This window comes from Phyllobates terribilis, unplaced genomic scaffold (genome assembly GCF_046119375.1).
Source record: "Phyllobates terribilis strain yellow unplaced genomic scaffold, ASM4611937v1 Scaffold_9__5_contigs__length_417890890, whole genome shotgun sequence".
NCBI lineage: Eukaryota > Metazoa > Chordata > Amphibia > Anura > Dendrobatidae > Phyllobates > Phyllobates terribilis.
In genome coordinates this window covers 367405624-367433439 of record NW_027362769.1, presented here as the reverse complement: position 1 = coordinate 367433439, position 27816 = coordinate 367405624, and the positions used below count along the sequence as shown (strand labels likewise).

At 45.7% G+C, this 27816-nt stretch overlaps 1 protein-coding gene across 15 annotated transcripts in view; it reads left to right on the top strand.

Moving 5' to 3' along the window:
• MAPK8IP3 (mitogen-activated protein kinase 8 interacting protein 3) overlaps positions 1-27816 on the top strand; it is a 75421-nt gene that overhangs the window by 42186 nt on the left and 5419 nt on the right. For 7 of the 15 annotated variants that reach the window (XM_073648185.1, XM_073648184.1, XM_073648177.1 and 4 more), the window contains 15 exons: positions 246-302; positions 2744-2914; positions 7116-7275; positions 7721-7816; positions 7891-8049; positions 9456-9621; positions 9704-9889; positions 11058-11241; positions 13991-14110; positions 14216-14296; positions 15349-15416; positions 22287-22435; positions 22568-22739; positions 22948-23061; positions 26420-26458. In XM_073648185.1, the coding sequence (XP_073504286.1) occupies positions 246-302; positions 2744-2914; positions 7116-7275; positions 7721-7816; positions 7891-8049; positions 9456-9621; positions 9704-9889; positions 11058-11241; positions 13991-14110; positions 14216-14296; positions 15349-15416; positions 22287-22435; positions 22568-22739; positions 22948-23061; positions 26420-26458 (1922 nt within the window). The remainder of the gene's footprint in view (positions 1-245; positions 303-2743; positions 2915-7115; positions 7276-7720; positions 7817-7890; positions 8050-9455; positions 9622-9703; positions 9890-11057; positions 11242-13990; positions 14111-14215; positions 14297-15348; positions 15417-22286; positions 22436-22567; positions 22740-22947; positions 23062-26419; positions 26459-27816) is intronic. The other 8 variants (XM_073648178.1, XM_073648186.1, XM_073648189.1 and 5 more) reach the window with 3 other exon arrangements.

Below are 27816 nucleotides of genomic sequence, written 5' to 3'. Positions count from 1 at the left end.
GCATGGCACCGCCATTCTGGTGACCGGTGAGATCAGTAGAGATCGTACATTTACCGTCTATCCTGTGGATGTGTAATAAACCTCTGGTTCCTTGTTTCACATCATTGTTGGAGAATTATGGCTCAGACTCTATATTGTTCATGTGTATTACTACCACAAAACCAACCAACACAACAGACATATTATGAAAAGACTAACATTGAAAATCTCCACCATGACAGGTAACGTTGCTTATCTCATTGCAGGGCCTCACGGGAACATCCGTCCGTCCAGGAGAAAAAGAAATCCACAATCTGGCAGTTGTAAGTATTAGTATGTGTCGTCCATGACTGTGTGAGCTTTCGGCATGGACATCTTTATAGTCAAAGGAAAAAGTATTTCATGCTGGAATAGAGAAACATGGCTGAAATAACAAGGGCTCTGATATGCTTCTATTTCCTAATATACAGTGGGGAAAATAAGTATTTGATACACTGCCAATTTTGCAAGTTTTCCCACCTACAAAGAATGGAGAGGTCTGTAATTTTTATCATAGGTACACTTCACCTGTGAGAGAAGGAATCTTAAAAAAACCAGAAAATTGCATTGTATAATTTTTACATAACTAAATTGCATTTTATTGGAAAAAATAAGTATTTGTTAAGCTACCAAACAGCAAGAATTCTGGCTCTCACAGACCTCTAGGTTTTTCTTTAAGAAGCCCTGCTACTCTGCACTCATTACCTGTTTGAACTCGTTACCTGTATAAAAGACACCTGTCCCCACGCTCAATCACACTCCTACCTCTCCACCATGGCCAAGACCAAAGAGCTGCCTAAGGACACCAGGGACAAAATTGTAGACCTGCACAAGGCTGGTATGGGCTACAGGACAATAGGCAAGCAGCTTGGTGAGAATGCAACAACTGTTGGCGCAATTATTAGAAAATGGAAGAAACACAAGATGACTGTCAATGTTCCTCGGTCTGGGGCTCCATGCAAGATCTTGTCTCATGGGGTAAGGATGATTCTGAGAAAGGTCAGGAATCAGCCCAGAACTACATGGGAGGACCTGGTCCATGACTTGAAGAGAGCTGGGACCACAGTCTCAAACATTACCATTAGTAACTCACTACGCAGTCACGGATTAAAATTCTGCAGGGCAGGCAAGGTCCCCCTGCTTACGCCAGCACATGTCCAGGCCCGTTTGGTGTTCGCCAATGACCATCTGGATGATCCAGTGGAGGCATAGGGGAAGATCATGTGGTATGTGGTATTTGGAGGAAGAAGAAGGGTGAGTACAACCCCAAGAACACCGTTCCAACTGTGAAGCACGGTGGGGGAAACATCATACTTTGGGGGTTCTTTTCTGCAAAGGGGACAGGACAATTGTACCGCATTGAAGGGAGGCGGATGGGGTCATGTATCGTGAAATTTTGGCCAACAACTTCCTTCCCTCAGTAAGAGCATTGAAGATGGGTCATGGATGGGTCTTTCAGCATGACAATGACCTGAAACACACAGCCAAAGCAACTAAGGAGTGGCTCCGTAAGAAGCATTTCAAGGTTCTGGAGTGACCTAGCCAGTCTCCAGACCTAAACCCAACAGAAAATCTTTGGAGGGAGCTGAAACTCAATGTTGCTCAGTGACAGCCTCGAAACCTGAAAGATCTGGAGAAGATCTGTATGGAGGAGAGGACCAAAATCCCTGCTGCAGTGTGTGCAAACCTGGTCAAGAACTACAGGAAACATCTGACCTCAATTATTACAAACAAAGGTTTCTGTGCCAAATATTAAGTTCTGTTTTTCTTTTGTATCCAATTCTTATTTCATGCAATAAAATGCAAATTAATTATGTAAAAATCATAATGTGATTTTCTGGATTTTTTTTTAAGATTCTGTCTCTCACAGTTGACGTGTACTTACAATAAAAATTACCGATCTCTCCATTCTTTGTAGGTGGGAAAACTTGCAAAATTGGCAGTGTATCAAATATTTATTTTCCCCAATGTATGTCCTGCTTCTCCCATGGGAACATCACGGCATTTGACATTTGTAGACCACCATTTGTACTTAGTTAGGCCCACCGCCCTAAATCCAAATATATGTATGTGCCCCTATATACACCAATATATACTATATAGTACAATACACTCCCATCATTGTTTTCTACAATGGGTTTAATAATTATGTTTTCTTTTTCCAAAGAAAGGCACCCCCACTGATCAGCTGTTGCACTGCCCAGCTCCTTTCAATAGGTAGCAGTCGCTGCTGAATACTGTAGATCACCTACTGTTTGAGAGAATTGGGGCTGATCTGCACAGTATCCAGGAGAGGTTTCAAGACAATGAACATCTGGCTGCTGCTAGAGCTTATAACAGCTGATCGGTGGGTGTGCCTGGTGCCGGACCCCCATATTGATGACCCATTTGGAGAATTCGTCATTAATATTATGTGATCGGATATCCCCTTTAAGTATCAGGTAAAGCTATTATTAGCAAGCTAAGGGCTCGCTCACACTGCCGTATAACACGGCCCAATGTTATACTATGGGGCAGTGCAGATCTGCGATTATTTTCTCATGCTAAGTGGCTCCGATATTCGGATCATACGCACCTATACAAGTCTATGCGTGTGACTTTTGGTTGGCTTCCAGAAATGAATATCGCCGTACAGCCCTTGAATGACAAGACCGGTAACAAAGAATTTATGCGTTCCTACAGTTTACTCCCAATAACCACATTATCTGTCTGCTTCGTATTCCAGCTTCAGCAGGTTGTTCAGCTCTTCCTCCAGCCCACCTCCTGCGAAGAGATCGTACCCTCCAGTCAACATCCACTACAAGTCACCCACCCCAGCTGGGTTCAGCCAACGCCGCAGTCATACCATGTGTCAGATATCAACCGGGGGGCGCACAATCGAATTCTTCCCTGATGAGTAAGTCCAGCTACCATATGTTCTGTACTATATCTGAATCTGTAAAGGGCCCCACTTCCCACTGTGTGCGTAATACTGCTGTCCTCTTATGGGGTAGAGAGGCCTTTAGGACCCCTCAGGCATCAGGGCGAGGGGTGACTGCTACTTCTGCGCCCTTATAGCTCTTCCCCTTATTATTTTTTCCTCTCATTCACTTTAGTAGATATATGGCAAAAACTTCAGCTTCCATTTCCTGAGAGGGGCGGCCTACTGAAAACAATGTACATGGGTCCATTGATAACTCCACTTTAGGACATTGAGACGTATTACAGGAAGTGGTGGCGGGTCATTGTTTCTCTACAGGAAGTGGAGGAGGGTCTTATTCTCTATATAGGAAGTGGGCGAGGGTCTTATTCTCTCTAAAGGAAGTGGGCGAGGGTCTTATTCTCTCTAAAGGAAGTGGGGGAGGGTCTTATTCTCTCTAGAGGAAGTGGGAGCGGGTATTATTCTCTCTACAGGAAGTGGTGGCGGGTCATTGTCTCCGTGGATTTTAGGTCTTTGAATCTACAGGAAGTGGGGGCGAGTCTTATTCTCTACAGGAAGTGGGGCAGGTCTTATTCTCTCTACAGGAAGTGGGAGCGGGTACTATTCTCTCTACAGGAAGTGGGGGTGGGTAATTGTCTCTCTACAGGAAGTGGGGGCGGGTCTTATTCTTGCTACAGAAAGTGGGGGCGAGTCTTATTCTCTCTACAGGAAGTGGGAGCGGGTACTATACTCTCTACAGGAAGTGGGGGTGGGTAATTATCTCTCTACAGGAAGTGGGGGCGGTATTATTCTTGCTACAGAAAGTGGGGCGGGTCTTATTGTCTCTACAGGAAGTGAGGCAGGTCTCATTCTCTACAGGAAGTAGGGGTGGGTCATTGCCTCTCTACAGGAAGTGGGGGCGGATCTTATTCTCTCTATCGGAAGTGAGGGCAGGTCTTATTCTCTCTACAGGAAGTGGGACAGGTATCATTCTCTCTGCAGGAAGTGGAGGTGGGTCTTATTCTCTCTACAGGAAGTGGGGGCGGGTCTTATTCTCTCTACAGGAAGTGGCACAGATATCATTCTCTCTACAGGAAGTGGGGGCAGGTCTCATTCTTTCTCCAGAAAGTGAGGGCGGGTTTATTCTCTCTACAGGAAGTGGGGGTGGGTCTTATTCTCTACAGGAAGTGGGGGCGGGTCTTATTATCTTTACAGGAAGTGGGGGTGGGTCTTTATCTCTCTACAGGAAGTGCAAATAGGAGTTTGTCTCTCTATAGGAAGTGAGGGTGGCTCTTTGTTTCTCTACAGGAAGTATGAGCAAGTCTTTGTCTCTCTACTGTAACTGTAGGTGGCTCTTTGTTTCTAAAGGAAGTGAGGGCAGTTCTATGTCTTTACAGGGGGGTTATGTCTCTACAGGAAGTGAGGGCGGATGTTATGGGGATGGTTGCAAACAAACTTTATTATAATGGAAAGCAACCGACCCCGGGGTCCGCAATGCTACCTGGTGGACTGCTGCCGAACACCTTCTGGGTGAGAAGGAAGACAACCAACTTAAATGATAAACCCTTCCGTGTTACTGCACACGGGAACGGGTATAGCGCTTCGCTCAATCTCCGTTAACTGCATGGGAGATGTGCGGCCGGGGAAGTAGCTGTAGTCCTGTTAACTACACAGGGACTACGCTGAAGGCGCTAGGATGCGTGTGTGATACACGCCAGGTATACGTGCTCTCAGCCGGCGTGCTACCGGACTGAGGAGAACCGCTCCACGTGGCCCACAGGCGGTACTGGGAATACAGCGTCTGCAGACGCCTCGGGGTGTATGGCGACCCCCTAGTAAGAGCCAGATTGCCAGACCAAACTACCTGCCTATTTCCACTAAAATGCCTATTTAAACTATAGCACATGTGGAGCTCAAACGACCAAGCGTCCACACAACAGCATAACTGCGCAATGATCAGAGCGTGCAGCCATGTTTGTGGGCGGGCCTTTTAAAGACTAAGCCCTGCCCACCGTCGCACCATTGGTGACGCCACCCGTGGAGCAATCAGGCGATGCCAGGTCACCGGGTCAGGTGGTTGCTAAACCAACAATCACGGTCCGCCAGGTCACGGGCATGCTCAGTGCGGCGAATCCTGGACTTAGACTCCAAGAGCCCTGTCTCCCTCCGCAACCTATGCTTAACATTGCTAGGCACAAATACCCGAGAGACAATCTGTACATCTTGTGGACCAGCTAGGCGTTGGAGCTGATGATGATGCAGAGCAGCATCAACCCTGGCTGGACTGGAATGGGAGACCACAGAAGGTTCTGGACCCATTTTGAATCCAGCAACAGCCCGACGCCTAACAGTGGATCTATGTCTACAGGAAGTGAGGGCTGGTTTATGTCTCTACAGCAGGTCTGTGTCTCTACAGGAAGTGAGAGTGGATCTATGACTTTACAAGAAGTGTAGTTGGGTCTGTGTCTTTACTGTAAGTGTAGGTGGATCTTTATTTCTCTATAAGAATTATGAGTCTTTGTCCATCTGGAGGAAGTGGGTCTTTGTGTCTAGAAGTGGTGGGCAGGTCTTTGTCTCTCCAAAGGAAGTGGGATGGGACTTTGTCTCTCTATAGAAAGTAGAGGCAGATCTTTGTCTTTCTGCTTCTGTTCTCCTGTCTTGTCAAATTGTATACAGGCATAATAGAGAGGCGAGCTTTCAGTTCAGAACAAACAGGTAATTGAAGAAAGGCATGCATAATCGGGAATGAGAGAATGACAGCTTTAGTACCAATAGTGCTGGCAGAATTCTGATGAAGAGGATCCACCCACTCAAAAATAAGTGGATGGCAAGTTCCAGAGTATGAGAATCAAGACAGTTCCTGCACATATTAGACTGGTATGTGCATGAAAAGCGGTTGTACCTTGTTGTGGAGGATAAGGGCAGGAAGACCATGTGGTTTATAAATAATGTATTACTGATTAATGTGTTTTTTTTTCTAATGCTTTGTTGGTTAATATTAAACATTTTGCTTCCAAGCCCTAATACAACCTCATGCTTAGTTGATTTCTTGACTTTTACTAACAACTAACTGAGCCTCTACTCACAACTGCATTTGAGGTTCCATCAAGTTTTACAAAAGTGCCTGTTTATATGAAGTCAGAGGATGACTGTCCTCTGTAGAACAGCTCAGCTATGTCTATGTTATGTCTATGGCCACTATATACATGGACATGGCTATTTAAGCACAGTCACGTCCCAGTCACGTACATATACATATCAATCTTAGATCTAAACCTAGAAATAAATGATAGAATGAAACAAGGGATAATCTTGCTTCAAGTACTATTTTCTGCATGTTCCCGAAATCTTGTAGAAAATAAATGTTGCAGAGAAAATAATAGATAATTTCCTGCTGATCTCTTCCATTTTCAGCGTAGGGTTAGGCTTAGCCAAGAGCGCGGCTTAATGATCTGTGTGTCAGTATATTTGCCAACAGTCCTGATTTTGGCAGGAAACAAAAAGCAAACGGGTCTTGGTTTAGACAAACCTATTAAAAGTAGGAAGTCTTGTTGTTTTTGTGAGATGCTCATCCGGGAATGTTCTGATTTTGCTTATAAGAATGTTGGTAAATATACAGACAGGACAGAGGGGGGAGGCTTCTGCTGCAGTCAGTTGTTTCATGGCCAGTCACAGGAAAGTGAGAAGAAAAGGGACATGATTGGGCTCCTAAGAAGAGAATTAAATATTGAGAATGTATTTATCTGTATCCATTCTGAATCTTTCAGAATACTTGGCAAACTGGACAGGGTGATTGTACGATGCTATGACCTCTACATTTGCTTCCCATTGCTTGCCTATTGCTCATACATTCTGCTCCTTCTGAGTTGAGATATCTGGAAAAAAAAAAAACAGCTCGAAGCCCTAATCAGATTTTTTTTTTTGCATTAGGCTGTACACACAGAGTCTTTTTGATGAGTTTTTGCAGAAGAAACTCAAAGTTTTTGAGGAGTTTTCAGATTTTTGAGAGTTTTCGCTCAGTTTTTCCTCAAAAAACTCTGTGTGCACAAAGCCTCAGAGTAAAATAACTCTTTATTTCCAGATGGCTTTGCTCGGACATGCAGTAACCTTACTAATACATTGCCGTTAACCCTTGCTGCTTTGCTTTCGGCTCTCCCCTGACGCTGGGCACCTTCTCTCCCCTTCTCTCTCCCTCTAGATTGAGAAGTAACACTGTGGCTTCTCTCCTCAGTGACTGCACCTCCACAGCTCGTCGCGAGCAAAAACGCGAGCAGTACCGCCAAGTGCGGGAACACGTGCGTAACGATGACGGTCGCCTACAAGCTTGTGGGTGGAGCCTGCCTGCTAAGTACAAGCAGGTTGGTGACTTTGGACGGGATATTAAGTCAGTGGACTCATTGCCTACACACAGTGGTGTATCCGATTTTATGATCTGAGCTATGCACATAGCATATAATGGCAAATTGGTGGGTTATTCCTCCCAGAACTTGACGTCCATATTATCCAAAATATGCAAAAACACTCAAAAAACTACTATATTCCCCAGAAATAGCGCCACACCTGTCAGTAGGCTGTGTCTGGTATTGCATCCCATGATCATTCAACTTCAATTTTTGACAATGCCCCAAAAGAGATCAGCACTATTTTTTGGGCATATGGAGAAGGACTGCTCTGAATAGTTTACCCCAATGGTACCGTGGGTTCAGCATTACTGATTGCAGGCAATGGGGAAAGCCGATGCCTTTAGCCTTTCCATACGTAATGGGTTTTGACAGAACCATTTTATGTGTGTTGTTTAATAAGCTGAGTCCAAACGGAGGTCAGGAGGACAACCGCATGAAGAATGTGCCCGTGCCCGTGTACTGTAGACCTCTTGTAGAGAAAGACCCCACTATGAAGGTACTGTCATACTTTGACTCTATTACCCCCTATAATGAAAGGATCACTAAATGATCCTGCGCCCTTCTTTACAGTTGTGGTGCGCAGCCGGAGTGGATTTAACAGGCTGGAAGCCATTGGAGGAGGAAACTATAACTGGGGTCAAAGCAACTACTGGTCGAGATCCATTAACAGCTGACCGTGAAGTGGAAGGAGAAAGCAAGAGCACTCACACCTCACCGGAGAAGAAGAAGGTGAGGACACTGAGGCTGATAACGGGGTCCTGCTGCTGGGATCATCAGGGATCAGCTGATAAATAAGTAACTATTTAATTATCCTACAGCGCCTCCAAAGGTGAAATGAAGCATTACATTGTTCTTAATGAAATCAGTGGTATGTCTGTGTAAGAACTGTACATGCTGGGTCATCCAGACTGAGGAACACTGTAGCTATTCTCAACTTCTCTCCCATAAAGGGACCAAGTCGGAGTCCTCCTTACATTAATTCCAAAAATACCTAATAATGGTAGTCATATTGATTGTCATCTAGTAAGTAATGGCAGAACAGATTTTTTTTTAACAATTTTGGGATTAGTTGCAATTTTTTTTTATTTGAGTATTATAGCTAATCCCCCCCCCCAAGGTCATCAATTTGTGTTTTCAAATTAAAGAGTAACTAATCATTTAACGGGGTTTTCCCACAAAGTATATTTTATTAACTAGATCTTTGAATAATAATAACTTCCACAATTGGATGTGTTTAAATAAAATGTTCCTGTGCTGAGATAATGTTATAAATGTGCCCCTGCTGTGTACTGTGTAATGGCTGTGTCTGACCATACAGGAACATGGTCTGATCATAACACAGCAGGAGGGGAAGGAAAAGAGAGTATACTGATATTACAGCACGGGATCGCTAATAATTCTTTCTTTGAGGTAAAACATTTCTTAAAAACAGGCAGTGAAATGCTTTATCTCACAAAAAGAATAATTTGTGATCCCCTGCTGTAATGTCTGTATACTCTTTTCCTTCCTCCCCTGCCCAGGAGATGTGGTATGATCAGACCATGTTCCTGCACGGTCAGACACAGCCATTACACAGTACACAGCAGGGGCACATTTATAAGATTATCTCAGCACAGGAACATTTTTTTCAATCACATCCAATTGTTGAACATATTATTCCAAGATGTATTGATTTAAATTAACTTTAAAATTATCTTTGTTCATGGAAAAACCCCTTTAAGTGTTTTTTTTTTAAATATTTTGTTGGAAGTTTAAATCTTTGTAGGCAGTAGGGGTCCAGGTCCTGAGACCCTCACTGATCGCACAAAACACACCTGAGAAGTGTGCAGCTCGGGAGGAGGAGCGCACAGATTCAGTAGAAAGCCTATGCCATTTTTCAGGCTCAATTCTCAGCCGACTTTTGAGCAATAAGTGAGGATCTCAGGACCTGGACCCTCATTGATTTACAGGTATTTAAAGTGCCTACAAAATATAAAAAAAATAATAAACGTCTGGTTACTCTTAAAGCACCCTGGTACTCACACAGAGATCAATGGTTTCTATGAACTGGCCGAGCCAATGGTGTAATGCCAGTGGTACCCAAATACAGCACATAAAGCTGCCTAAAGTGAGTTCATCTTACTCCCTGTCTGCAGACCAAGGAGATCTATGAGGCAGATGCCACCTCCAGTCGTGTATGGATATTAACCAGCACTCTATCAACTAGCAAGGTTGTGATTATAGATGCCAATCAGCCTGGCACCCTGGTGGACCAATTTACAGTTTGCAATGCCCATGTGCTCTGTATCTCCAGTATCCCAGGTAGGACAATGACTCGTGAGTACCTATTGCCTTACTTTGATATTCCTCATCACCAGACTGTGTATTTCTCTGTCTCCTGTAGCTGCCAGTGATAGCGATTACCCGCCAGGGGAGATATTCCTGGAGGGAGAGGCTAATACAGAGGATGCAAGTGATACTGACGGAGTCCTAGCGGGAATCACCATTGTGGGATGTGCCACGAGGTGCAATGTGCCACGAAGTAACTGCTCCTCCCGGGGTGATACCCCAGTCCTAGACAAAAACCAAGGTTTGTGTTACTACTGCGTACTATCTATGCCCTGCCCCAGTAATAGCACACTATATATTGAGCTCCAGAGCTCCCCCTAGTGGTAGCTGCAGGCAGCAGGCATGTTGTCTGTTAATTCTATGCAGAATATTTGGAGCTCTGTTCCGTAATCTCTGAAAGTTTCTCAATATTTGTATCCCCATTTAAAGGAAAACTGTCAGCTCTTCATATTCGCTATACCACAGACAGCATGAAATACTGACAGTCTTCCTCATGAGAGAATGCTATGTGATAGACTGAAACAGGGAAACATGTAATAAAAGACATAAATGAGCCAGGCACTAGAAAGGGAAGTCCAAGCAGAGGGAGAAGAGTCTGCTGGACGGGGACTTCTTGCCCAGCTCGGCTTTGATTGACAGCTCTCTTCCTATTTGCATAAAGGGAGAGTTCAGTCAATCAAGCTGGGCTGGGGAAAGTTGGGAGTAGACACCCCATGGACTCTTCTTCCCTGGTCTTGACTCCTTTCTCTATGTCTAGCTATGATTTCCCTTTAAGGAAGAATTTAGCCCAGGGAACAAGAGTCCTTGGAAGGGGAGAAGAGTCCTTGTTCTACTCGGCTTGATTGACAGATCACTTCCTATTTGCCTATTGAGAGAGATCTGTAAATTAAGGTGGGCTGGGTGTGGAAAAGCTGGTGGGAGCCGCCCAGTGGACTCTGCTCATCGCTGTCCAAAACAGGTCTCTTCCTATTTGTGAATAGGGCGTCATCTGTTATTCAAGCCACGCTGGGTGGGAAAAAACTGGGGGGGGGGCGCCCACTGTACTCTTTTTTCCCTGTCTGGACTCCTCTTCTTATGTCTGGCTATGATTAATCTGTAAGGGAGATTTTAAACCTTTGGAACAGGAGTCCTAACAGGGGGAGAAGAGTTTGCTGTGAATAGGGCGTCATCTGTCATTCAAGCCATGCTGGGCTGGAAAAAACTGAGGGAGCCGCCAAATGGACTCTTTTTTTCCCCTCTTTCTGGACTCCTCTCACTGTGTTTAGCTATTATTCCCCTTCAAGGAGATTAAGCCTCACCTTAAGTCTCGTGATTAATACTCCCAGAAATGCCCACTTTAAGGTCATCATGTTAAAATGGTTAAAATGCAGTATGGCTAATGTGGAGATGTTTATGATTTTTCCAACCAGGGGAGGTTTCCACCATAAGCAATGGAAAACTAACGCAGCATCAGTCAGCGGAGGAAGCCACAGAAGCTCTGGAGGTACCAGAATCATCAATCTGTGAAGCGGAACCAGCACAGGTTCGACCAGGACCCCTAACAGAACATGTATTCACAGACCCTGCCCCTGTGGCAAATGGCCGACTGTGCAGGTATCTAAGGCTGTGTAAATGGTTGGTTGCAGTAATACATGCAAGTGAGTAAATTCCATCAAAATGGTTTTCACGCCCTGGCACATGGAACATGGTCTAGTATAAAAAAACGTAGAAGACCGTGAGAAAATGGGTGCTCCAAAAATAGTGCTACCATAGACACGATGTTAGTTTGCCTTTATGGTAGATGCAGATAGTGATAATTCAGCCTTTGTGTCTCTATAGAGGACACATGTCAAACTCTGGCCTGTGAGCTAAATTTGACCCTCAGAGGGATTATATTTGGCCCGTGATGTCATATGAAGGACTATGTGAGGCCATTATACTGTGTGGAGGACTATGTGAGGCCATTATTCTGTATGGAGGACTGTGTGGGGCCCACTATACTGTATGGAGGACTATGTGGGGCCCATTATTCTGTATGGAGGACTATGTGGGGCCATTATACTGTATGGAGGGCTATGTGGGGCCATTATTCTGTATGGAGGACTATGTGGGGCCATTATACTGTATGGAGGGCTATGTGGGGCCATTATTCTTTATGGAGGTATATGGGGCCATTATTCTTTATGGAGGACTATATGGGGCCATTATACTGTGTGGAGGACTATGTGGGGCCATTATACTGTGTGGAGGACTATGTCGGGCCATTATACTGTATGGAGGACTATGTGGGGCCATTATACTGTATGGAGGACTATGTGGGGCCCATTATTCTGTATGGAGGACTATGTGGGGCCCATTATTCTGTATGGAGGACTATGTGGGGCCATTATTCTGTATGGAGGACTGTGTGGGGCCCACTATACTGTATGGAGGACTATGCTTGGCCCATTATACTGTATGGAGGACTATGTGGGGCCCATTATTCTGTATGGAGGACTTTGTTGGGCCCATTATTCTGTATGGAGGACTATGTGGGGCCCATTATCCTGTATGGAGGACTATGTGGGGCCCATTATTCTGTATGGAGGACTGTGTGGGGCCCACTATACTGTATGGAGGACTATGTGGGGCCCATTATTTTGTATGGAGGACTTTGTTGGGCCCATTATTCTGTATGGAGGACTATGTGGGGCCCATTATCCTGTATGGAGGACTATGTGGGGCCCATTATTCTATATGGAAGACTATGTGGGGCCCATTATCCTGTATGGAGGACTATGCGGGGCCCATTATTCTGTATGGAGGACTATGTGCACCCATTATTCTGTATGGAGGACTATGTGGGGCCCATTATTCTGTATGGAAGACTATGTGGGGCCCATTATTCTGTATGGAGGAAGATGTGGGGCCCATTATTCTGTATGGAGGACTATGTGGGGCCCATTATTCTGTATGGAGGACTATGTGGGGCCCATTATCCTGTATGGAGGACTATGTGGGGCCCATTATCCTGTATGGAGGACTATGTGGGGCCCATTATCCTGTATGGAGGACTATGCGGGGCCCATTATTCTGTATGGAGGACTATGTGCACCCATTATTCTGTATGGAGGACTATGTGGGGCCCATTATTCTGTATGGAAGACTATGTGGGGCCCATTATTCTGTATGGAGGAAGATGTGGGGCCCATTATTCTGTATGGAGGACTATGTGGGGCCCATTATTCTGTATGGAGGACTATGTGGGGCCCATTATTCTGTATGGAGGACTATGTGGGGCCCATTATTCTGTATGGAGGACTATGTGGGGCCCATTATTCTGTATGGAGGACTATGTGGGGCCCATTATTCTGTATGGAGGATTATGTGGGGCCCATTATTCTGTATGGAGGACTGTGTAGGGCCCATTATACTGTATGGAGGACTATGCGGGGCCCATTATTCTGTATGGAGGACTATGCGGGGCCCATTATTCTGTATGGAGGACTATGTGGGGCCCATTATTCTGTATGGAGGACTATGCGGGGCCCATTATTCTGTATGAAGGACTATGTGGCGCCCATTATTCTGTATGGAGGACTATGTGGGGCCCATTATTCTGTATGGAGGACTATGTGGGGCCATTATTCTGTATGGAGGACTATGTGGTGCCCATTATTCTGTATAGAGGACTATGTGGGGCCCATTATTCTATATGGAGGACTATGTGGGGCCCATTATACTGGATGGAGGACTATGTGGGGCCCATTATATAGTATGGAGGACTATGTGGGGCCCAAATACAGTTTGGAGGACTATGTGGGGTACATTGTACTGTGTGGAGGACTATGTGGGGCCCATTATACTGTGTGGAGGTCTGTATGGAGATCACAGTTGGGGCATCATACTTTGCCTTGGGAGTTGCAGGTACAGTAGGGTCATCATACCATACGTGTGGGTGGTACTGTGGAGGAATTCACTGTGGGGTATCATACTGTGTTTGGGGGGCACTTTGGTGGCCTCATAATTTATGGGGGCAAGTCTAGGAGTTTCAATAGGAGGAAAATTACTCTGTAAAGGCTGCAAAATTGTGAGATATGCTTCTCTGTGACTGCATTGAAAATTAAGTTTTTTTTTAAAATAAATATCAAGTTTTGAGAGTGACTTTGACCAAGTTTTTAATGTTGGCCCTCTGTGTATTTGAGTTTGACATCCCTGCTATGGAGGGTAGATTGTGAGCCCCCAGTGAGCACCAGGACTGATGTGAATGCTGATGATCCTTGTAGAGAAGCCGGAGATAAATAACCATGTAGAACTTAATATAAGATAACGTTTTTTCAGCTATTAGCCTTAGATTATTGTAATGTTCTATTCTCGCTACCAGTGAAAACGGGCACCTAAAGCCTGAAGGGAACACAGCGCAGCAGGAGACGGAGCCGAGCACCGAGACCCCCACTGGCACCAGTGCTGCACCAACGATGTGGCTGGGGGCACAGAACGGCTGGTATGTGACTGTGTACCCCACAGATGGTACCAGCGGTGTATGCCATAACAATGATACCCATAACGCCTGCCCATGTGACCATCATCTCTGCTTGCTTCTCCTTAGGATGTACGTTCATTCTGCCGTCTCCAACTGGAAAAAGTGTTTGCACTCCATAAAGCTGAAGGACTCGGTGCTGAGCATCGTGTACGTATATAAATGGGTCATATTATCAGGGCTGGAGAATGGGTAAAAGGGCCATCCTAGTGATGACTGTGGCTTTGCATTATCTGGAAAGTTTGTTATACTCTTATTAGGGCACTGTATGGAACTGGTATATGTATACAGTATAGCAGTAATATATAAGAAATGTTTGGCAGCATCAAGTGGTGATATTGTTATTGGAAGACAGCAACCCCCACATACACGTGCCCTCTCGTTTCGATTGAGTGTGGATGTGTCCTGAATGGGGGAATTTGCTGCCAGACCCTGTGCCATTGGCTTATTTTCTCAAAGAACAAAAGGTTTGGCCATGTTGCAATCCAAAATGCCCAACAAATCTTTCCTATGACGTCTGTCAGGGAGAATCAAAAGTTCCTCCATATATATTAGTTGGTTGGCTGGCACCGGCAAAATTGCTGGGTTAGCAAAATGATATGTGCATGTATTGGCACTGTATTGCAGCATTATTAAAGGAGTATTCCCATCTTCAAGATCCTATCCCAATATTTAGTAGGTGTAATAATAATAATATTAGCAAATACCTTCAATTAGAAATGTAGTATAGTTCTTCTGATTAGCTATGTCGCTTACCTCATGTGCAGGGCATTGCAGTAGCTTAGGTATCCATAATTATGACCATTAGCAAATAACTCACTGTATGAGTGTTCGTAACCATGGATACCTAAGCTACTGCAATGCACTGTACACGGGGTAAGCGACATAGCTAATTAGAACTATACTACATTTCTAATTGGAGGTACTTGCTAATATTATTATTATTACACCTACTACATATTGGGATAGGATCTTGGAGATGGGAACACCCATTTTAGACACTGCATGACATTATTATTTTCGTACTTATATGACACTCTTACTTTGCATTTTCCAAAACAAAAAATAAAACAAGAAAAAACAAAAGTGGGACATCTCAAAACAGGGATCTCCACAGAATTCGCTCAGTTCCATTTATACCCATACACCAGAGTCGTGTAACAGCCTCTATTGTAAATGACGCACCATCTTGTAACTCCTAGGCATGTGAAAGGACGGGTTCTGGTGGCCCTAGCGGATGGGACGTTGGCCATCTTCCACCGAGGAGAAGGTATGGCATTTCATCTCTTTCTATTTCATGTAATAAGTACATTAGTTAAAAAGTAGAAACTTTGGCACTCAAATTGCAAGAGTACGTGCAGAAGAGTACGTGCAGCAAAGTACGTGCAGCAGAGTACGTGCAGCAGAGTACGTGCAGCAGAGTACGTGCAGCAGAGTACGTGCAGCAGAGTACGTGCAGAAGAGTACGTGCAGAAGAGTACGTGCAGAAGAGTACGTGCAGAAGAGTACGTGCAGCAGAGTACGTGCAGCAGAGTACGTGCAGCAGAGTACGTGCAGCAGAGTACGTGCAGAAGAGTACGTGCAGAAGAGTACGTGCAGAAGAGTACGTGCAGCAGAGTACGTGCAGAAGAGTACGTGCAGAAGAGTACGTGCAGAAGAGTACGTGCAGAAGAGTACGTGCAGCAGAGTACGTGCAGCAGAGTACGTGCAGCAGAGTACGTGCAGCAGAGTACGTGCAGAAGAGTACGTGCAGAAGAGTACGTGCAGAAGAGTACGTGCAGCAGAGTACGTGCAGAAGAGTACGTGCAGAAGAGTACGTGCAGAAGAGTACGTGCAGAAGAGTACGTGCAGCAGAGTACGTGCAGCAGAGTACGTGCAGAAGAGTACGTGCAGAAGAGTACGTGCAGAAGAGTACGTGCAGAAGAGTACGTGCAGCAAAGTACGTGCAGCAGAGTACGTGCAGCAGAGTACGTGCAGCAGAGTACGTGCAGCAGAGTACGTGCAGCAGAGTACGTGCAGCAGAGTACGTGCAGCAGAGTACGTGCAGAAGAGTACGTGCAGAAGAGTACGTGCAGCAGAGTACGTGCAGAAGAGTACGTGCAGCAAAGTACGTGCAGCAGAGTACGTGCAGCAGAGTACGTGCAGCAGAGTACGTGCAGCAGAGTACGTGCAGAAGAGTACGTGCAGAAGAGTACGTGCAGAAGAGTACGTGCAGAAGAGTACGTGCAGAAGAGTACGTGCAGAAGAGTACGTGCAGCAGAGTACGCGCAGAAGAGTACGCGCAGAAAAGTAGGTGCAGAAGAGTACGCGCAGAAGAGTACGCGTAGAAGAGTACGCGCAGCAGAGTACGCGCAGCAGAGTACGGGCAGCAGAGTACGGGCAGAAGAGTACGGGCAGAAGAGTACGCGCAGAAGAGTACGCGCAGAAGAGTACGTGCAGAAGAGTACGTGCAGAAGAGTACGTGGAGAAGAGTACGTGCAGAAGAGTACGTGCAGAAGAGTACGTGCAGCAGAGTACGCGCAGAAAAGTAGGTGCAGAAGAGTACGCGCAGAAGAGTACGCGCAGAAGAGTACGGGCAGCAGAGTACGGGCAGCAGAGTACGCGCAGAAGAGTACGCGCAGAAGAGTACGCGCAGCAGAGTACGCGCAGCAGAGTACGGGCAGCAGAGTACGGGCAGCAGAGTACGGGCAGCAGAGTACGGGCAGAAGAGTACGGGCAGAAGAGTACGCGCAGAAGAGTACGTGCAGAAGAGTACGTGCAGAAGAGTACGTGCAGAAGAGTACGTGCAGAAGAGTACGTGCAGAAGAGTACGTGCAGCAGAGTACGCGCAGAAAAGTAGGTGCAGAAGAGTACGCGCAGAAGAGTACGCGCAGAAGAGTACGGGCAGCAGAGTACGGGCAGCAGAGTACGCGCAGAAGAGTACGCGCAGAAGAGTACGCGCAGAAGAGTACGCGCAGAAGAGTACGCGCAGAAGAGTACGCGCAGCAGAGTACGCGCAGCAGAGTACGCGCAGAAGAGTACGCGCAGAAGAGTACGCGCAGAAGAGTACGCGCAGAAGAGTACGCGCAGAAGAGTACGCGCAGAAGAGTACGTGCAGAAGAGTACGCGCAGAAGAGTACGTGCAGCAAAGTACGTGCAGCAGAGTACGTGCAGCAGAGTACGTGCAGCAGAGTACGTGCAGAAGAGTACGTGCAGCAGAGTACGTGCAGCAGAGTACGTGCAGCAGAGTACGTGCAGCAGAGTACGTGCAGCAGAGTACGTGCAGCAGAGTACGTGCAGAAGAGTACGTGCAGCAGAGTACGTGCAGCAGAGTACGTGCAGAAGAGTACGTGCAGAAGAGTACGTGCAGAAGAGTACGTGCAGAAGAGTACGTGCAGCAGAGTACGTGCAGCAGAGTACGTGCAGCAGAGTACGTGCAGCAGAGTACGTGCAGCAGAGTACGTGCAGCAGAGTACGTGCAGCAGAGTACGTGCAGAAGAGTACGTGCAGAAGAGTACGTGCAGCAGAGTACGTGCAGAAGAGTACGTGCAGCAAAGTACGTGCAGCAGAGTACGTGCAGCAGAGTACGTGCAGCAGAGTACGTGCAGAAGAGTACGTGCAGAAGAGTACGTGCAGAAGAGTACGTGCAGAAGAGTACGTGCAGAAGAGTACGTGCAGCAGAGTACGCGCAGAAGAGTACGCGCAGAAAAGTAGGTGCAGAAGAGTACGCGCAGAAGAGTACGCGTAGAAGAGTACGCGTAGAAGAGTACGCGCAGCAGAGTACGCGCAGCAGAGTACGGGCAGCAGAGTACGGGCAGCAGAGTACGGGCAGAAGAGTACGGGCAGAAGAGTACGCGCAGAAGAGTACGCGCAGAAGAGTACGCGCAGAAGAGTACGCGCAGAAGAGTACGCGCAGAAGAGTACGTGCAGAAGAGTACGTGCAGAAGAGTACGTGCAGCAGAGTACGCGCAGAAAAGTAGGTGCAGAAGAGTACGCGCAGAAGAGTACGCGCAGAAGAGTACGGGCAGCAGAGTACGGGCAGCAGAGTACGCGCAGAAGAGTACGCGCAGAAGAGTACGCGCAGAAGAGTACGCGCAGAAGAGTACGTGCAGCAGAGTACGTGCAGCAGAGTACGTGCAGCAGAGTACGCGCAGAAGAGTACGCGCAGAAGAGTACGCGCAGAAGAGTACGCGCAGAAGAGTACGCGCAGAAGAGTACGTGCAGAAGAGTACGTGCAGAAGAGTACGCGCAGAAGAGTACGTGCAGCAAAGTACGTGCAGCAGAGTACGTGCAGCAGAGTACGTGCAGCAGAGTACGTGCAGAAGAGTACGTGCAGCAGAGTACGTGCAGCAGAGTACGTGCAGCAGAGTACGTGCAGCAGAGTACGTGCAGCAGAGTACGTGCAGCAGAGTACGTGCAGAAGAGTACGTGCAGAAGAGTACGTGCAGAAGAGTACGTGCAGCAGAGTACGTGCAGAAGAGTATGTGCAGAAGAGTACGTGCAGAAGAGTACGTGCAGCAGAGTACGCGCAGAAGAGTACGCGCAGAAAAGTACGCGCAGAAGAGTACGCGCAGAAAAGTACGCGCAGAAGAGTACGCGCAGAAGAGTACGCGCAGAAGAGTACGCGCAGCAGAGTACGCGCAGAAGAGTACGTGCAGCAGAGTACGTGCAGAAAAGTAGGTGCGGAAAAGTAGGTGCGGAAGAGTACGTGCGGAAGAGTACGCGCAGAAGAGTACGCGCAGAAGAGTACGCGCAGAAGAGTACGCGCAGAAGAGTAGGTGCAGAAGAGTAGGTGCAGAAGAGTACGTGCAGAAGAGTACGTGCAGAAGAGTACGTGCAGCAAAGTACGTGCAGCAGAGTACGTGCAGCAGAGTACGTGCAGCAGAGTACGTGCAGCAGAGTACGTGCAGCAGAGTACGTGCAGCAGAGTACGTGCAGCAGAGTACGTGCAGAAGAGTACGTGCAGAAGAGTACTTGCAGAAAAGTAGGTGCGGAAAAGTAGGTGCGGAAGAGTACGTGCGGAAGAGTACGCGCAGAAGAGTACGCGCAGAAGAGTACGCGCAGAAGAGTACTTGCAGAAGAGTAGGTGCAGAAGAGTAGGTGCAGAAGAGTAGGTGCAGAAGAGTAGGTGCAGAAGAGTACGTGCAGAAGAGTAGGTGCATAAGAGTACGTGCAGAAAAGTAGGTGCAGAAGAGTAGGTGCAGAAGAGTACGTGCAGAAAAGTAGGTGCAGAAGAGTAGGTGCATAAGAGTAGGTGCATAAGAGAAGGTGCAGAAGAGTAGGTGCAGAAGAGTATGTGCAGAAGAGTAGGTGCAGAAGAGAACGTGCAGAAAAGTACGTGCAGAAGAGTAGGTGCAGAAGAGTAGGTGCAGAAGAGTAGGTGCATAAGAGTAGGTGCAGAAGAGTAGGTGCAGAAGAGTAGGTGCAGAAGAGTAGGTGCAGAAGAGAACGTGCAGAAAAGTAGGTGCAGAAGAGTAGGTGCAGAAGAGTAGGTGCAGAAGAGTAGGTGCAGAAGAGTAGGTGCAGAAGAGTAGGTGCAGAAGAGTAGGTGCAGAAGAGTAGGTGCAGAAGAGTACGTGCAGAAGAGTACGTGCAGAAGAGTACGTGCAGAAGAGTACGTGCAGAAGAGTACGTGCAGAAGAGTACGTGCAGCAGAGTACGCGCAGAAGAGTACGCGCAGAAAAGTAGGTGCAGAAGAGTACGCGCAGAAGAGTACGCGTAGAAGAGTACGCGTAGAAGAGTACGCGCAGCAGAGTACGCGCAGCAGAGTACGGGCAGCAGAGTACGGGCAGCAGAGTACGGGCAGCAGAGTACGGGCAGAAGAGTACGGGCAGAAGAGTACGCGCAGAAGAGTACGCGCAGAAGAGTACGCGCAGAAGAGTACGCGCAGAAGAGTACGCGCAGAAGAGTACGTGCAGAAGAGTACGTGCAGAAGAGTACGTGCAGCAGAGTACGCGCAGAAAAGTAGGTGCAGAAGAGTACGCGCAGAAGAGTACGCGCAGAAGAGTACGGGCAGCAGAGTACGGGCAGCAGAGTACGCGCAGAAGAGTACGCGCAGAAGAGTACGCGCAGAAGAGTACGCGCAGAAGAGTACGTGCAGCAGAGTACGTGCAGCAGAGTACGTGCAGCAGAGTACGCGCAGAAGAGTACGCGCAGAAGAGTACGCGCAGAAGAGTACGCGCAGAAGAGTACGCGCAGAAGAGTACGCGCAGAAGAGTACGTGCAGAAGAGTACGCGCAGAAGAGTACGTGCAGCAAAGTACGTGCAGCAGAGTACGTGCAGCAGAGTACGTGCAGCAGAGTACGTGCAGAAGAGTACGTGCAGCAGAGTACGTGCAGCAGAGTACGTGCAGCAGAGTACGTGCAGCAGAGTACGTGCAGCAGAGTACGTGCAGCAGAGTACGTGCAGCAGAGTACGTGCAGAAGAGTACGTGCAGAAGAGTACGTGCAGAAGAGTACGTGCAGCAGAGTACGTGCAGAAGAGTATGTGCAGAAGAGTACGTGCAGAAGAGTACGTGCAGCAGAGTACGCGCAGAAGAGTACGCGCAGAAAAGTACGCGCAGAAGAGTACGCGCAGAAGAGTACGCGCAGAAGAGTACGCGCAGCAGAGTACGCGCAGAAGAGTACGTGCAGCAGAGTACGTGCAGAAAAGTAGGTGCGGAAAAGTAGGTGCGGAAGAGTACGTGCGGAAGAGTACGCGCAGAAGAGTACGCGCAGAAGAGTACGCGCAGAAGAGTACGCGCAGAAGAGTAGGTGCAGAAGAGTAGGTGCAGAAGAGTACGTGCAGAAGAGTACGTGCAGAAGAGTACGTGCAGCAAAGTACGTGCAGCAGAGTACGTGCAGCAGAGTACGTGCAGCAGAGTACGTGCAGCAGAGTACGTGCAGCAGAGTACGTGCAGCAGAGTACGTGCAGAAGAGTACGTGCAGAAGAGTACGTGCAGAAGAGTACTTGCAGAAAAGTAGGTGCGGAAAAGTAGGTGCGGAAGAGTACGTGCGGAAGAGTACGCGCAGAAGAGTACGCGCAGAAGAGTACGCGCAGAAGAGTACTTGCAGAAGAGTAGGTGCAGAAGAGTAGGTGCAGAAGAGTAGGTGCTGAAGAGTAGGTGCAGAAGAGTACGTGCAGAAGAGTAGGTGCATAAGAGTACGTGCAGAAAAGTAGGTGCAGAAGAGTAGGTGCAGAAGAGTACGTGCAGAAAAGTAGGTGCAGAAGAGTAGGTGCATAAGAGTAGGTGCATAAGAGAAGGTGCAGAAGAGTAGGTGCAGAAGAGTATGTGCAGAAGAGTAGGTGCAGAAGAGAACGTGCAGAAAAGTACGTGCAGAAGAGTAGGTGCAGAAGAGTAGGTGCAGAAGAGTAGGTGCATAAGAGTAGGTGCAGAAGAGTAGGTGCAGAAGAGTAGGTGCAGAAGAGTAGGTGCAGAAGAGAACGTGCAGAAAAGTAGGTGCAGAAGAGTAGGTGCAGAAGAGTAGGTGCAGAAGAGTAGGTGCAGAAGAGTAGGTGCAGAAGAGTAGGTGCAGAAGAGTAGGTGCAGAAGAGTAGGTGCAGAAGAGTAGGTGCAGAAGAGTACGTGCAGAAGAGTACGTGCAGAAGAGTACGTGCAGAAGAGTACGTGCAGTTTATTGATAGTGAAACATAATTGAAAACTCAGAACCAAATGAAATACAAATTTCAAATACTGATGTAAAATACTGACCAAATACTGAACGTGTGACCATGGTCTAAATTGCTTGTTCAGCTGAAATAATAATTATAAAAAAATGTTTTGAATGACCAAAAAAATGTCTCTTCTAATAAATCCCATGCCGATCCTCTTTCATACACTCCCGGTGTCCCCGCTAGTCTCTATTTTTTGATCTGTCCCAATCAATAGGAAGGACGACTGAAGCCAAATGGCATCCAAAGACTGAACATATGAACAGCAAGTCGTTTTGACATGGGAATGCATATGTTCATTCTTTTTATAATTTTTTATGCACTTTTTAAAGCGGATTTTGGAGCGGACCTGCCTGAAAAAGGCATCATGTGCACATTCCCTTATAATCTGATCTCATTACTGCTAGTATTTTGTACCTATAGTTTTAGTGAAATGGAATAAGCATTGGGTAATAAAGAAGAGTGTTAATAAGTGATCATTGCTAACATATTATATATTCCTCTTCATAAGACAAACAGTGGGACCTCAGTAATTATCACTTGATGGACCTCGGGCACACGCATCACTCCATTCGCTGTATGGCGGTCGTATATGACAGAGTATGGTGCGGCTACAAAAACAAAATATACGTGATTCAGCCTAAAACCATGCAAATACCGGTAAGTGGTCTGACTATCTATCTATCTATCTATCTATCTATCTATCTATCTATCTATCTATCTATCTATCTATCTATCACAAGTAAAAGCTATACCCTGTGATTCTATGATTTCTTCTTCTACTACCTTCAGAAATCCTTTGATGCCCATCCTCGAAGGGAAAGCCAAGTGCGACAGCTGGCATGGATTGGAGATGGGGTTTGGGTCTCGATCCGGTTGGACTCCACGCTGCGGTTATACCATGCCCACACCCACCAGCATCTCCAGGATGTGGATATTGAGCCTTATGTCAGTAAAATGTTAGGTGGGTGACCCTACCTCCCTAGTTCTTTATGGGAAAGAACATAACAGTGAAGCATAGACAGTACAGTATTCATGGCTCTGTGTATAGAGGATGATCTGAGATGTAGTAATCTTGCACGTGATATAGGTATATTATGTATTATGTACTATTATTTCGTGAATGTTATCATTCTCAATTACTCGTTATCTTCTCTTCTCATCTTTGGCAGGCACTGGAAAATTGGGATTTTCATTTGTAAGAATAACAGCGTTGCTAATCGCCGGCAATAGACTATGGGTAGGAACTGGAAACGGAGTGGTCATCTCAATACCCCTCACGGAAAGTAAGTAATGATTAAATACCCTTCTTGAGGGAACACTGAAATCCTTGTCTGCATGATATAATGAACATACATGTGCAAGCAATTGAAATATTGGAGCAGTATTTATAAAAACCTGCTGTAAAAAAAAATTAAAAGTGCACAATGATTGCATGATACATACGACACCCGCCTGTTTACACTGAGCCCCATTATTTAGGAGTGATTTCCAAGAGGTTTGGAGTGTAGTTCTAATTTTCTGCTGCCTGAAATCAAAGAAGAAAATTGTATCCCGACTCATCACTTTATAGTATACAGTACCCATATAAAAATAACAACCATAGAGCCAATTAAAAGTACACTGCCTATAATAAATAGCAGTGACTGACATTCTGGACACAGTGGACTAATCTAGCCAAGCATTTTATTATATAATGACACAAACATTTAACATACTTTACCGTGAAGAAAATTAATTTCTTTACGATTTTCAAGATCTCTGCTTGCTGGCCATACAATATTGATTACCAGTGGATGACAACCTGTACAGACCATATATCTTCAACAGTTTATCGCAGAGTAATAAGGCTGGGATCACATCATGTTTTGGCCGCGTGTCTGTGACTCTATTGGAGGAAACCCCAAGAAACTAAATTGAGACGTGCTCCTGATAGGTCCATAGACAATTATCAAACGGAGACAGCAGTGTAGTCTATTGCCCTATTCTTTCTAACTTCAAAGATGGATATGGACAAAAAAAGCTTAAAGTTTTATGTTTTGAACTCTGTTTGATGCTTAAAGTCTATGGCACCGTCATGGGCACGACCTCAATCCCATTTCTCAGAGGTTCAGACGGAATCCCCAACGGAGTCACAAACATGTTTCCAAAATGTAATGTGAACCCAAACTTAAATGAATGAGCAGCGTAGATGCCACTATGGTCCTGGTAGAGAGGATTGCATATATTGGATATATTGTAGCAATCTGTCAACCGAGAGGTTCATTAGATCTGTATGAGTTTTCAGCCTCTGGATATAAAGAAGAATGTTTCCATTCACTGATATGAAACAGTTCCATAATTGTAGATTGCTATATCAGCTATTAATCTTCTGACCTGGCTTTTGCAGAGTATGTAGCGTTACATGTACAGCATGGGCGATCTGAGTCTGCCAGACCAGGAGTCGCTGTTATTGAGTAGCTCTTCATTCAGGCTAATAAAAAAAGGGTCCTGAGTAGAGGAACCCCATATATATATACAGTACAGACCAAAAGTTTGGAGACACCTTCTCATTTAAAGAGTTTTCTGTATTTTCATGACTTTGAAAATTGTACATTCGCACTGAAGGCATCAAAACTATGAATTAACACATGTGGAATTATATACTTAACAAAAAAGTGTGAAACAACTGAAAATATGTCTTATATTTCAGGTTCTTCAAAGTAGCCACCTTTTGCTTTGATGACTGCTTTTCACACTCTTGGCATTCTCTTGATGAGCTTCAAGAGGTAGTTACCGGAAATGGTTTTCACTTCACAGGTGTGCCCCGTCAGGTTTAATAAGTGGGATTTCTTGCCTTATAGATGGGGTTGGGACCATCAGTTGTGTTGTGCAGAAGTCAGGTGGATACACAGCTGATAGTCCTACTGAATAGACTGTTAGAATTTGTATCATGGCAAGAAAAAAGCAACTAAGTAAAGAAAAACAAGTGGCCATCATTACTTTAAGAAATGAAGGTCAGTTGGTGCGAAAAATTGGGAAAACTTTGAAAGTGTCCCCAAGTGCAGTTGCAAAAACCATCAAGCTCTACAAAGAAACTGGCTCACATGAGGACCGCACCAAGAAAGGACGACCAAGAGTCACTTCTGCTTCTGAGGATAAGTTTATCCGAGTCACCAGCCTCAGAAATCGCAGGTTAACAGCAGCTCAGATTAGAGACCAGGTCAATCCCACACAGAGTTCTAGCAGCAGACACATCTCTACAACTGTTAAGAGGAGACTTTGTGCAGCAGGTCTTCATGGTAAAATAGCTGCTAGGAAACCACTGCGAAGGACAGGCAACAAGCAGAAGAAACTTGTTTGGGCTAAACAATACAAGGAATGGACATTAGACCAGTGGAAATCTGTGCTTTGGTCTGATGAGTCCAAATTTGAGATCTTTGTTTCCAGCCACTGTGTCTTTGTGCGACGCAGAAATGGTGAACGGATGGACTCTACATGCCTGGTTCCCACCGTGAAGCATGGAGGAGGAGGTGTGATGGTGTGGGGGTGCTTTGCTGGTGACACTGTTGGGGATTTATTCATAATTGAAGGCATACTGAACCAGCATGGCTACCACAGCATCTTGCAGCGGCATGCTATTCCATCCGGTTTGCGTTTAGTTGGACCATCATTTATTTTTCAACAGGACAATGACCCCAAACACACCTCCAGGCTGTGTAAGGGCTATTTGACCAAGAAGGGGAGTGATGGGGTGCTACGCCAGATGACCTGGCCTCCACAGTCACCAGACCTGAACCCAATCGAGATGGTTTGGGGTGAGCTGGACCGCAGAGTGAAGGCAAAAGGGCCAACAAGTGCTAAGCATCTCTGGGAACTCCTTCAAGATTGTTGGAAGACCATTTCTGGTGACTACCTCTTGAAGCTCATCAAGAGAATGCCAAGAGTGTGCAAAGCAGTCATCAAAGCAAAAGGTGGCTACTTTGAAGAACCTAGAATATAAGACATATTTTCAGTTGTTTCACACTTTTTTGTTAAGTATATAATTCCACATGTGTTAATTCATAGTTTTGATGCCTTCAGTGTGAATGTACAATTTTCAAAGTCATGAAAATACAGAAAAATCTTTAAATGAGAAGGTGTGTCCAAACTTTTGGTCTGTACTGTATATATAAATATAGTCAAAATAGGAAATATGAGCCCCCTTAATTCTAAAGTCTATTAACTGACTACAGACGGCAATAAACAGCAACCAATAATCTGCAGATATTATACAGGGCAATAAAATGAAATCTCCCTTAGTCCTGTGTGCATTATCATCCACTACAGCGAACATTAGAAAGTGTATGTAATACCTTTACAATATATAAATGATTAAAAAAAATAAATTTAATTAAATAATATTATATACAAATGTCAATAATAAGAGTCGGACTCTGGATCAACAAAGGGTTTTTATTGTCTAGTCGTAGTCTGGTACTGTTGTATATTTCCTTTTTGTATTACTTGATGTATTGCACATCCCAATATATAGGTTTCCCACCTCAAATCCTGCCAATAATTTATTCTTTGTGTTCTTCATGCTTTATCCCTTTCCTACCCCCCCATCCTTTTTCCTGTCCTCCTTTGGCCTATGAATACTCCCAACCCTTCCACCTCCGCTAGCGGTAGTCCTACACCGGGGCCAGCTGCTGGGGCTGAGGGGTAAGTGCTGGACCTGACTCTATGTCGCCTCATCCCATCTTTCCAACATGTCCTGTCTCCATCCTCATTTTTTCATCATTCTGTGGTATTCACAAAGCGGCAGAACTTTTTGATGTGTTTTCGGATATTGGTATAAGGTTTTATAGAAAATTTCCTTAAAATGTGGAAGACACAATGGACAGACTCTGTCCGAAGAAAAATTTGGACATGTGCATGGCCCCATAGCATAACATTGGTCCGAGTGCAATCTGATGTTTTGTCAGGTCTTAATCGGACTGAAAAAACGAGCGTCTGCATCTTCCCATATAGGGATCATTGTGTCTGGGAGCAGCTGCTTATACAGCGGGTGAAATAAGTATTGAACACATCATCAATTTTCTACGTAAACGTATTTCTAAAGGTGCTATTGACATGAAATTCTCACCAGATGTTGGTAACCACCCATCCAATCCACACAGGCAAAAAAAAAAATCATAGATGTCCATAAATTATGTGTAATAATGAGAAATGACACAGGGAAAAAGTATTGAACACAAAACTGAAATTTGTTTAATACTTCATACAAAAGCCTTTGTTGGTGATGAAGCTTTAAGACGCCTCCTGTATGGAGAAACTAGTTGCAGGCATTGCTCAGGTGTGATTTTGGCCTATTCTTACATTCAACCACTCTTCACATCCTGAAGGTCCCGTGGGCTCCTTCTATGAACTCTGAGCTTTACTTCCTTCCATACATTTTCTATTGGATTCAGCTCCGGTGATCGGCTCGGCCATTCTAGCAGCTTTATTTCTTTCTCTGAAACCAACTAAGAGTTTCCTTGGCTGTGTGTTTGGGATCATTGTCTTACTGATAAGTGCACCCTCGTTTCATTTTCATCATCCTGGTAGATGGCAGATTTTTATCAAGAATGTCTGGGTACATTTGTGCAATATACTGATGAGACAATCACTCACAACCGACCAATTCATGGAGGGGGTGATTGCTTAGTATTAAAACTGCACACAAATACGGCTTGTATAGGGCACATGTAGTGCACAGTGTCTGACTTGCAGCATGTTAGTTACGCCCCTACTATTAGATTAGGCGGGCTGCCCAGCACTATATAAGTGCATCCTATGAGGACAGACACCCCAGTTCATAAAGCCATCATTTAACGGCCTGGCTGGACCCCGAATATTGCAGTTCCAGAACAGTGTGTGGGATTTATATAAATCTCATACCCAATGTGTTTTTTTTTTACGCAGTCTAAATTGACTTGCAGTGCGAATTTAATATTTACAACATGTACATTTTTCTAGTATGTGTTTTATTTGTGGATTTTCCCCATAGATTTTAATGAGATGTGGTAAAATCTGCAGCT